Source organism: Poeciliopsis prolifica, unplaced genomic scaffold, assembly GCF_027474105.1.
Source record: "Poeciliopsis prolifica strain line A6 unplaced genomic scaffold, Auburn_PproV2 SCAFFOLD015, whole genome shotgun sequence".
Classification (NCBI taxonomy): Eukaryota; Metazoa; Chordata; class Actinopteri; order Cyprinodontiformes; family Poeciliidae; genus Poeciliopsis; species Poeciliopsis prolifica.
This window is the reverse complement of record NW_026562390.1, coordinates 4,557,081-4,569,177: the sequence shown is the minus strand read 5'-3', so window position 1 is coordinate 4,569,177 and position 12,097 is coordinate 4,557,081. Positions and strand designations below refer to the sequence as shown.

Sequence of the window (12,097 nt, the reverse complement as noted above, 5' to 3'; positions counted from 1 at the left end):
ATCCAGATTTGTGAAAGAGTATTTGCCCATTAACAGATTTCTTCTGTTTTGGGTACATTTAAACGTCTCGGTTTGTAGCTAACCTATGTGAATGTAAAAGACAACTAGAGCGAAAACAAAATACAATAATACAAATATTTTTAAAATGATTTACTTTATTAGGGTAAAAAAAAAAACATTCAAACCAAACCAACCTGGTCTTAGGTCTATTGCAGCCTGGTTTAATTAAGATAAATATTATTTAGCTACAGGGAGGTGGACATTTGTGCGTCAGTTTATTATGCTCTCTGACCCAAGTGTATTTAACCTTTAGGTCACAAACTGAACATTTTTCTTTCTACCAGAAAGCAGAACTTAAGGATAAATGAATTACAGCAAGTAGTCAAGATCCAGAAGAGGATCGTCCAGCCCCAGATTGTCATGCTACTACCATGTTCCAAGGCTACTGTGATTTTCTCTTTTTGAAATGCTGTTAGTTTTATGTTGGTTCCAAAAAGACACACAACTTCCAAAATGTACCATTTTCACACAAGCTGTCCACAGAACACTTTCCAAAAGGTCTTGAGGATTACAATCTGTTTTGTTGCAAATGTGTTATGAGCCTTTGTGTTCTTTTTGGCGAGCAAGGGCTTTTACTTTTGGGTCTCCCTGATGCCATGTTGCAGACGTTTTTTGTAATTATCAAATCCTTAAGCATGTTGAGCCTGCAGAGTTTTAGATGTTGTTCTGAGGTTTTTGCGACTTCCTGAATGAGTTGCAAAAACACTCTAGCTAAGGCTAGCCTATCCAAAGCTAACAGCAAACTATCCACAGCAAAAAGAAGTATGCAATTCAGCAGATGAACAGCCTCAGCTGAGACTCTCAGGATCTGGAGACCATCAGAGCTCTCCAGATAGCCGCTAGCGCTCTCAGTTATCAATACTGGCTCATTATTAATCAGATCAGAACCTGGCTTCAGATTAGATAACCTCATGCAAAAAGGAAGTAAGCACCACGGGCTGCATAATAATCCTAATTTTGACTCTAGTGTATCAAAAGCATGATCTGAACCTGTTTTAGGGTGAGGATAAGTTTCAAACTCCAGGCAGAAACTGGAGTTTGAACTTTAAAACGCAGGAATTGGAACAAAGGACATTCTTGCTGCAAGGCAACAGTGCTATCAACTACACCAGTCTGATTTCAGAGTTAATTCAATGATTTGACACTTTTAAATGTGACAAAGGCAGAAAACGAGTAGAACTCTACAAGGGGGCAAATACTTTTTCACAGCCCATTAAATAAGGGAATGTAGAATAGATTGTAAAACTTTGAAACTATTGCAATATCTAAATTGTCCAAGAGATATTATTTTATTTTTATAAACTGTTTGAATTTCTCCAAACTGCACATTCCAACAATACTGAGTGGGTTATTCAAGTAAAACTTACAGATGGAACAATGATTACAAATGTTAACTTAGATTTCGATATAGGCTGTTTGGGAAGTCTTTTGTCCGTGTTTTATGTTGGTTTAGACCCACAACCCTTCAGGAAGAAACAGGAGACAGTGAGATGACCCAGAAATCATGATTCAAACAGCAGGCTCCAGCACACCGAGAGCCGTTTTAAATGTTGCATGGAGTGTTCACAAAATCCCTGGAACTGGTACGCTCATCAGAGCTCTCCAGATAATCCCACAAGTTGTGCTGTGGCTATTTTTGCAGATGCACACCTTCCAGAATGCCAGATGGAAGATCCATCACATCTTCAAGCTTTTTCTTTTTCCTTTTTTCTTTTAAATGCTTCGATGTCGATCATCAATCCTTTGACTTTGTACTAAAGTTTCCTTCAGACTAGCACTCCCAACCTCTTTCCTTACTTGGTCCTCTCCTATTGGTCATTGTCGTATTTATGCAAGGCATCCTCTAACTTGGCAGTGATCTTCTGGAAGAAGCTGATCTGCTGGCGCAGGTGATGCTGCATCTGCATCCGGAAGTCCCGCACACGCGTGCGGTGGAAGTGCTGGATTTCTGCTAGTGTGGCACAGGAAATGATGTTGCAGCGATCGTGGAGCTCGCCCTCCTTCTTTGGGCAATCTTTCACCTTGGTTAGCGCACCTGGTAAACAACAGAAAAGATTAAATGATAGTTAAAGTTCACTTGCTTCATCCTTGATATATAAACTTTGCAACATGCCAGAAGATTGACAAGATTGAAGTTGTGTCAATTTTTTGACTGGTTCCAATTGATCAAGAGCAGAAAACTGAAAGGTATATTTCCTATTTATTAAGAGTAAGACAGAGTTTTATTAATTTACTCAGTAAAGCAAAGCAAAGAGAGTAATGGAGTTGATATTTCAAACAAGCTCAGCATCTTATATTAGCACAATTAGTTTTGTAAATCTCTTAGATGTACGAACAGATGCCAATATTTCCAAACCTAGCTGGTACAATGACATGCAGAGGTTAAAACAGGAACTTCACCCTGCCTGGTTTCTGATCAGAAACCATTTCCTATTAAATAGCTTCTTACTCCTTTGTGCTTTCTCTGACTTGATCTGACTTCATTGGTCTAATTTTATTTCTTGCACCACTGGAAATAAATCTCACACCTAAGAATGGCCTACTTAGTGTTATCAGTTTGTGTGTATGTATCTTACAGTCAGAGTTTCCTCAGTCAGACACAATATCTTGGTTTGTTAAGTTGGAAGTCAAATGATTCTGGGCATCAGCTGATGTTTTTCATTGGATATTAAGACTAAATTCAGAAGATGATTTAATCTTGTAAGCAGCACTTTACATTCTACCAATTTCTAGCAGAGATCTTCTCATTATCATCACAGCTGCTGGACCTGCAGACCCTTTTGGACTGGGCAGAAGGTCACATTCGGAAGAAGCTGACAAAGATCACAACTTCCATGAAAAGCAGAAATGAAATTGTGAGGCTCCCAGCCAGCCAACCTCTTGACCTCAGCTACGCATTAAAATTCTCAGAAACAACAACAACAACAACAAAAAACAGTTAGGAAGAAAAACTCAAACTTTAGGTCTAGAAAGAGCAGATTGGATATAGTACGTTTCAATACTCTTCCATCAATAGGTTATACATTTTTCCCACTACACATGTGCCCTAGTTTCAATGCTCAATATCCTACAGCCATGAGGCTCTACAGGACGGCAGCCCTCCTGCCATACTGCATTTTCGGCTCGTTTTTGTGTATGCTGCCTCTGCAGTCAGTCTTTTAAAAAGCTTTTTGGTTTTGTGAATTTGCAGCCATCTCAAAATCAGCAACATGGACATTCTGACCTTGCAATTGTCAATAAATCCTGGTTTTGAAATTATTTTTCAAATCCCTCAGTGGAAACAAATATACATTATTTTTTGACAGAATTGACATTCTACAAAGTCTTGGCAGTGACTTTGACCTCAAAAAGTTGGCATTTTGTCATCAATCTGGGAATTATTCTTAACATTTCTCTAAACCAGGTCAAACAGATATGCTTAGTTTCATATGAGTGTTGTAGCAGAAGAGAAACCTTGCCCTGCACTAAATATTTAAAGTAAGCCATGCTTGCCTTTCTAACATAGTTCAATGCTCCATATGCTGGCCTCTCTCCCATGGCTGCTTTTGTTTTTAGGATGATTAGATAAATCATGACACCGAGTGACAATAACTGGATGAAATGCGTTAAGTCCCAGCCCCAGATTTTTAACAAAACGTTAGATCAGGGTTATACAAAAGGTAAATTCAGAAGATGAAATGTTTCAATAAAATCCCAAATTTTAAACCTCCAGAACTTGAAACTTTAACAGAGATGTAGATCATTTTGAGCGAAGTGGAGTGTCAATTTTAGTTGACGCTCCAGGATTTTTATTTATGTATATATTGCGCAGATTTGTGAGCTGGTTTGATCCATTGTTGTGTGTTGTTACTGTATGTACAGAACCTTTGGAAGACAAGGCAAGTTTGTAAAAGTTCTCCATAAATACATTTGACATTACTGCTTGAAAAAGGTGCTAACCTCATGTCTATTAGACACCATTCCTGCTCTACATTTATACCGTCTCCACTGAAATAGCTTTTTATGATTCACGCAAGCTTGCTTTTGGCACAAAAGCTGAACTCCAGTAGCCTATTTAGTCAGAGCATCTACCCGGATTCACAGTGACGACATTAATCTGACTTTAGTTTGACTTTTTGGGTTTGAGTTTTCCTTATTCTTCAAACGCACTAAAAATGAGCCGGCTGGCTTTTTCCATGCTTCTTTGGCATTAATGTTTAATATGACTCGACTTTTAGTGCGGAAGCGGTCTCTGCAGACCTGACTAATAAAAACGGGGATGGAGAGGAACTAAGAGTGAAACCCTGACATGGTAGCAGGAAAAGAATTTCTTTTCTTTTCCTTTGTTTCTCAGAAACAAACAAAAAGCGATTTTCACTCGCACAATCATAAAAGCGAGAAGGACTTTGCTCTCCCCCACAGCCAAGGCGATTACAGTGCTGTAATTTGAACTTGTGTACCGCGGTCTTGGTGGGAAACATGCACCAGAAAGAAGAAAGGGGGGAAAAAAGTGGGGACAGAAAAAGAGGAGGAGGGGAAGCTAATCTAATCCTAAAGCTGCTCCACTGCTGCATTCCTGCAGTCCGGGGGCAACATGGGACAAGAAGCCCTGAAATCTTCGTTCATTTGAATCAGATGAAAACCTTTAGCTCTTTCTTCGCAGAACTATGATTGATAAAACTGGAAAGAAGAAAGTTTGCCCTTCATTTGGATTGTTTTCTGCACCTCAGTGCTACAAGTTTCAAAGCAGAGCTGCAGGAGAAATGGTTTGACCAAATATAATGCTGTCAGATTAAACTTATATATAAAACTGTACAATAATTCTATTTCAGTCCATATGAATCTGGAGTTAAATTTTGTCTATAGAAAGTGGGAGAAACCCTTCAATTTTTGGCTGAAAGTACTAATTCCACTAGCCTGACAGCAGACTAAGCTATGCATCGGGGCAATGAGGTCACAGCAGTTCTTGTGCTGACACATGCAGAAAGCCTGGCAGCAGCAGTCTGCACAAACTCAACACTCAATTGTTATCTTGAGTGAATTCATCAGTCAGACACAATGCTCTCCTCATTCATTAGATGAATCAACGCTGTAAATTTTTTTTGTGGCATGTGAACAAGCTAACAATTTGAAATATTTACTAAAGGTGTAGATCATTCACCCTGAACAAGGAATCCGAAGCAATTTGTTTTTCTTTTATGGACTTTTGCTTCATTTATTTGTTGAATTTAGTAAAGTTTGAATACATGAATACATTTATAGAGAGGCAATCAAAATGGGCAAACCAGACCTAAAAGAATATTGACTGGAAAAAGCCTGAACGGCAAATTTTTTTCTTGCAACATCTTTTTTTTTTTTGCTACTCAGTTTCTTTTCAATGATGCTGAAACATCACGATCAGCTGTGTCTTGTAACATTAAAGAGTCTAGACCCCCCCCCCCATCAGGCACCAACACAGCAATGTTGACCTCCACATCTCAAATTACGTCATTTACAACTTTAATCTGCTTGAATCTTTCCGGTAAATGTCAAAAAAATGAGTGCTTTCCCAAGCCAAAAAGAAGGTGATGTCATGTCAGTCACAAGGATATTTTCAATTGGGGCTGCTTGAATAGCTCAGGGCTGACATTGTATCGGGAGAACGGAGCTCACTGGACTAAAAGAATCGGTGCCTCTAAGTTTGGCAAATGTCTGGTGTTTGCATGCCAGCAGCAACTCCCTCCTCCCAACCTGCCAGGAACTAACAAGCCAACTCCTCTGGAAATGCTTTGTGAAGGTCTATGTGTGTGTGTGTGTGTTCTTACATTGAGGCTCAGTACTTGTGTTACAATGACCCACTGGTTTCAGTTTTCAACCCAGATTTACTCAGCAGTCGGGTAAATGAAAACAGATGTCCTCCTTGGTATGGAAACACACAGAATCTCTGCATATTTTCTTCCTTCATATCTAACGTTATTAATGGAGAAACTGAAGCCTGGATGAACTTTAAACACCGTTATTTTTACTTATTTTTTTTTTATTTTGAGGGGAAAATACAGAATCCTGTTTAAAACTGCAGTTTTGTATTGTGGGAAAAAAGAGCCAGTGGCCTCCAGTTATTTAAGACAGACACCACTGTCTTTTTCCCCCCTTCTCACATCTGTATGAGCTGATGCATATTTCTTTCATTTCTCATCACACTATATTGTGAAAGCAGTGTGAAGTCACAATGTTAAAGACAATAAATTTGAAGAAATGTAGCACAAAAAAGTTGCAGAAACATATGAAAAGGATTTTTTTTTCACTTACTGATGGAAATGATTTCACACACAGAGCACAAACATGGTTCCCCACCTTTCTGCACGTGGATGATGTCAGGGAAATTGGATAGATGTCCTCTGTAGATGTCCAGCAGATCAGAAATGGGTTCCAGGTCCTGCCGCGGCTGCTCTGCAAAATACTCCCCTATGGCCTCGTAGGCCTCTCCAGTGTAGGAGATGGCTTTGTTCAGGCCTGCCGAGTAGACCTGCTGATCCAGCTCAAATGCCTGCGCCAGATGCTTGAACGACTGCCCAACCTTCTGGTACTCCTTTTTGAAGCCCGTTATCTGCTTGCGGGCAAACTCGCTGATGGTCGTGTTCACCACAACAATGTTCTCGTCCATCTTCTTGGTGAAGCTCTTAAAGCCCTCGATCTTGCTCTCCACTTCCTGAAGGTCCAGGGGGACGACTGGCGTGCTGAGAGCAAAGACAAGCAGGGTGGAGAGTGATGTTACTCTGTGTGAGCTCGTTTTGATTCCCCGGCCATTAAAATCCGATCAGTCTTGTTGTTTACTTACTGAGTCAGCAAAACACTTGGGTGGTGTTGGTCATCAGCATATGCTTCTTGTTAGTGAGATATTTTTTTTTAAACTAAGCTAGAGTATGATGGTTTGATGGATTATGGAGAAGAAAACTCCAGAGAGGAATTTCGAAACAACTCCTAAAAATGTATGTGTTGAACAATTATAGTTTCTCTTTTGAAACATAAATTGTATTTTATGTGTTGTTAGACTACTCAGTTCACTCTGTCTTCTCTGTTCTTCTTGTCCTATTCAGGTTTTGGTGGGTTTAATTGTGTCCCTAGAATGAAGCCCTTATCAGGATTATTTTTATCAGCGACTCTGTTCCCTCTCTTTGCTTTTCTTTCCTAAGTAAGAACTCCTGGCTCTGGGAGAGTTTGCTTCTATGTTGTTTGAGTTGCTGCCGGAGCTATCGCTGTCTTTTCTTTCCCATAGAAACTATTCCTGATCCAGTGCTTTCATATTTAGTTGTTTTCTTCCCTGAACACAGACCAACTCTCTTTGATTTTCTTATCAGTAGAAAGTTCTCAGCGCTTCCTGTCCTCTGAACCCCCAGTCGATCACGCCGGTCTGCAACAAACCTTTCGTCCATTAACAGGGTTTCTACTGCAATGCTTCTAACAATAGCAATGTTACCAACTTAAAACATCTGGCTGCAGACTCGGTGTCCTGTTTCCCTTTGCGAAATCTATCAGACTACCCTGCACATTAAAAATTATACTGTAGCCACTCGAGACGCGCAGTGCTTTCCAAAGATCAGAAGGCATTTACACATGTAAATTACTCCCGTGACTCTTCTGTGAAGCATTTTTATGGCACCCACACTACGTCTCAGCCAGCAACAAAATAAACAAATAACTGTGTGTACAACAGCAGTGGTATCATTAAATGTCTGACCAATTGTTTTTATGAATTGAGGGTTTTTTTAAGAAACAAAACATCCAGCTAAGCATGACTGACTCAATGAGTAATTTAGTGCTGTACTTCCGTTTATAGTCCAAACATTAACTTGAGTTTTAAAGGAAAAGAAAACTGACAAATCTTGAAAGGCAAGTATCCACGCAAAGTCCAATAAAGCAATATAAAAGATCAAAAGGACATTTACTACTTTCATAAAAACTGACTTCCTTAAGTTGTTCAGGATTGTCATGAAATCCTTATTAGGGTGTAACCAATTCTTTTATTCCTACCACAACTGTGTATTTCTGATGACAATGATAAGGATTAGAAACTCTCTAGAATGACCTAGAATTCCAAATAGTGTGAACAACAAGGACAAGTGTAATATATTTTTAATAACACAGCAATGTAAATAAACTAAGAATCTGACATATTTGATCTTTGCAGTCCTACTATAATTGTATATTCCTTCTAATTCACATTTAGAACCATTGCATTTACAAACCTCAGTAATCTCAGACTCCAGCTCCCATCTTCTGTAGGGATGAACGTCTCACCTGATTGTTAGGAAGAAGTTTGCGCCGACCAAGTCGTCCCTCTCTGCCTTTCTCTTGCCCATTTTCCAGGCTTTCTCGTCGGCGCCGCAGGTCAGGAAGTGCTGGAAGACGTCACAGTGGGCCAGGACGGGGTGACTTGTCATGTGGTTCATCCACCAGATGAGACCCTTCCTCCTCTTAGAGATAAAGTCCTCCTCAAAGCGGCCCGTAGCCTGCTTCTCTGGCAGGTGGGGTACTGAGATTACAGGGAAGCGCTCAACAAGCCGAGCATAAAGCCAGTCAAAATGTTTATACCTGCGGTGAGATAAGTTTGAGAATCAAATGGGAAAGCTTGTATGGATGGAAAAGGAGACTGCACAAACTGAATACCTGCGGTTAACTTGTACATTAGTGTGCGTTGGGGTGAGGCCATAAGACATATAGCTCTTCATGCCTTTGAACTTGGTCTGCTTCGTGGGGTCGTCAATGGTGCATGTGAAGGGGTAAGGGTCCTCCTGCCACTCTGGCCCATACTTCCCCATCACCACACAGATCCTGTCCCCGTCTTTGACAAAAGCAGAGGCCTCCCCGAGCAAGAAGGCCTCGCCGCCAGACTTGACGAAGGTGGAGAACCTGTTGAGGTTCCTCCCAACTGTAGCCGAGCTCTTGGCCTGCTGTTGCTGCTGCTGCGGGCCGGTCCCCCGACCTGGCAGCGAGGTGGTGACCGGGTACAAGGGAGGGGTGGTGCCTAAACCCTGAGGCTCATACTGAGCAGGAGAGCTTTCATCCCAGTCGTCGTCCCAGTCATCGTCGCTGCCCTGGCTGGTGTTGAAGCTGCTCCCTCCACCGCTGCCGACCTTAAACCTCCTGTGGGAGTGGGCATCTGGCGATGCGTACGAGCTGTGGCTGGGGGACTGGGTTATGGTTTTGGGCGAGGAATAGCCATTGTTGCTTGCACTGGAGGTGATCTGGTCCCTGATGATGTCAACATAAGAGGCAGGAAAGAGGCCAACCTCCCCTTTGCTGTTCTCCCCCTCCAGCCAGCCCTCCAACTCCTCCTCACTGAACAGAGTCACCAACTCATTCTCTGCTATGGAAATCTCTCCTGGGTTTTCAGCGTGGAAATCATACAATACTTTGGCTTTCAACGCCATTGTTTCACATTGACTAATGCTATCTTCAGACCTAAGAACTAGAAAAGTTTCCTTAAGAACTCAAAGTTAAAAGATCGTCCTTAAAATGTTCATGAGATTTCAAAACTAAAAAAAAAAAAAAAAAAGCTTCAGTTTGCGGCTTTATTCACCACAATCCAAACAAAACAAAACACTGCATAAAACAAGAGGAACGGAAGACAAACAGCCTTGTATCCAACACCCACCTCCTCTCTCTGCGCTGCTTCTGCTGGCTTCAAATATCATCTGTTTCCACGCAGACATCAGACATCATTAAACACAAGACGCGTTTCTTCTGCGAGCGGAAAACAATCGATCGAGGTCGAAAGTTGTCAAACCCGCGTCGGCCGAGAAAGCGGCTTGTTTCCTTCAGATGGAAGAAGAAGAAAAAAAAACAACAACAACAACAAAAAAAAACTCCAGCCAGGACAAAGTTCCTCTGAGATGCTGGCTGGTTAAAGGCTCCGAGCTCAACACGTAGTTGAGCGAGTGACGGAGGGTGGAGCCAGCAAAACATTCAGGCAAGTCGCCTTCAGTTCGGTCATGGAAAAAACAGAGACTGTCCATGAGGGAGAGATCCACACACACACACACACACACACACACACACACACGCACACACACACACCCACACACACACACACACACACCCACACACACACACACACACACAGAAAAATGTTTGTGAAATAAGACGTGACGTCATCAGTGCGTCAGAGAGTAAAAAGCTCCTTGAATAGTCAGAAACATTTTGGGATTTGGAAACCAGGTTTAATGGTTAATAGAGGTAGGTCAGTGTTGAAGAGCAAAGTTACATGTGAAACGATAACCAAGTTTCTTGTTGAGTTCAAAATGATTTATGGAAGAAAAAAGTACGTGTCACAATAATTAATTGATATATTTTATGATCGCATATAGATTTGAGTTTTTGTTGTTTTGCAACTTGAAAATGTTTTTTAAAATCAGTTTTGTAGTGTGATTTACAAAAAAGCACTTGACATTTACTTAAGGTTGTAATACATTCAAGTATATTTCATATTTCTAAGTTTACTTAGAACAAGTATTCTTTTCTTAAAAATCCAGAGCTATTACAGCTCCAAAAATACAATTTAAGTTGCAAGAAAAGCACATCTATGTTATACAGATGATGTTGCACACCTCTGATTTCTGCACAATTTTTTATGTATTGTGAATAGTGTTATTTTTTAAAAATAGAAAGTACATACGCACATCATGCACTTTTTTAAGTGATCCTACACATTTGCACATCCCTTACATCGGATCACGCTCCTTCTGATAAGAGGATTTCAGAAAAAGCAGTATTTCTATCTTCTTTACTGTTTTTTAATCTAACCACTAGAAGCCACTGTTACAGCATGTACTGCAACTTTCCTTTCAGCTGACGTTGGAGCTTCAATGCTAAGAACTCGGTAATGTGAAATAAACAGGGTCAGCTGGCAATCAGCGGATTGGAATGGTGCGACTCTTACAGACACTCTAACAACAATAACTGTTGAGTGGGTGTGGCGTTATGAGGCTTTCATTGATCAAATGAAATCTAAACTGGAGTTATTTTACTTCAACACCTTCATTGATGTGTTCATGTCAATGCAATAAGAATTATAACATGTGTAACTAACCCTTTTGTTCCTTTGCATTTCAAATATCCAATCTCAAGCCGTGTGAATCACTGTAAATAGTTGTTACTCATGAAACATACAGAGATGTGCAAATGTCTTTAAAAGGCAGTTGGATCATTTACAAAAATTGGTTTTCTTAACTGCAGTTGTCTTGAAACTTATGTTTTAAAATTTTTCTAAAGTATTTTGTTAAATCAATGTATGGTGTACAATTATAAAATATGAAATAGTTATGGATTTTTTTGTTTTTACTAAATATTGTAAATTGTATTTGATTTGTTTTCCTTGCAATTCAACTTAATACAAAAAGAAAGTCAAGTATGCTACCAAAGTGTTTTAATTGAATATTTTTTGTAAAAGTCTAGACATTTAACTTTTTACATAACATTACAACAATTAACATACCGAAATAATTTAGTCTGCAACACAAAATGGGCCTTGATAATTTGCCAAAACACAACAGTTGTGCCAGATTTGATTGACAGTTCCTATTAAAGTGAGAGGCACCGGGGAATCCCAGATGTGGTAACACTTTACTCTAGCGATTGCTCGCTCTACAATGATCCGCAGCCCTTTCAGAGTGGAGTGGTTCTTGTAGGCAGAGAACGTTTCAGACTGTAAGGTGAGGGATGATGGCGTTTCCAGAGCAACTTCTGTGCAGTCCAAGATGACACGGACATTTGGAGAGAACTTCAGAAATTTCTGAGGCATACTGGCTTTTACCTTCTCACGACTAATTCACAGGTTGATGTAAGAGAACACAATGAAGAGGTAGTTGGCCCAGGTGATGGTCACAGTAGCTATGCTGACTTGAAACATGTCAGCAATGAGCTGCTCCTTCATGCCCACTGCAACCCTGAATGAGAACATCAGGAACTCATCAATCAGAGGCATTCAGCAGGCAGGGCTGGCTTCAGCACATGCTTCCTCTCCAAGTTTCTGTGCTCTGGTCCAGAACACCAGGCGCGATGCAGAGGCTGCAATGGACTC

The 12,097-nt window shown here is 40.5% G+C and overlaps 1 protein-coding gene across 1 annotated transcript; it reads right to left on the bottom strand.

Annotated features, from left to right (window-relative positions):
• Positions 1-1,326: 1,326 nt before the first annotated feature.
• On the bottom strand, positions 1,327-9,947 carry LOC129366572 (sorting nexin-18-like). Its single transcript, XM_055040520.1, has 4 exons — positions 8,686-9,947; positions 8,317-8,610; positions 6,373-6,755; positions 1,327-2,095 (listed from the first exon to the last, which is right to left on the bottom strand). Exons 1-4 carry the CDS (start codon positions 9,447-9,449, stop codon positions 1,869-1,871), a joined length of 1,668 nt encoding a protein of 555 aa, XP_054896495.1. The 5' UTR covers positions 9,450-9,947; the 3' UTR covers positions 1,327-1,868.
• Positions 9,948-12,097: the final 2,150 nt, after the last annotated feature.

Bases quoted from the DNA above. Each gene is read 5' to 3' on its own strand.
- LOC129366572 (XM_055040520.1), bottom strand. From the start codon at position 9,449: ATGGCGTTGAAAGCCAAAGTATTGTATGATTTCCACGCTGAAAACCCA. The intron at 8,611-8,685 runs GTATTCAGTTTG...ATCTCACCGCAG, and splicing joins AATGTACAAGTTAACCGCAG to GTATAAACATTTTGACTGGC. The intron at 2,096-6,372 runs GTGGGGAACCAT...GTTGTTTACCAG, and splicing joins CATCATCCACGTGCAGAAAG to GTGCGCTAACCAAGGTGAAA.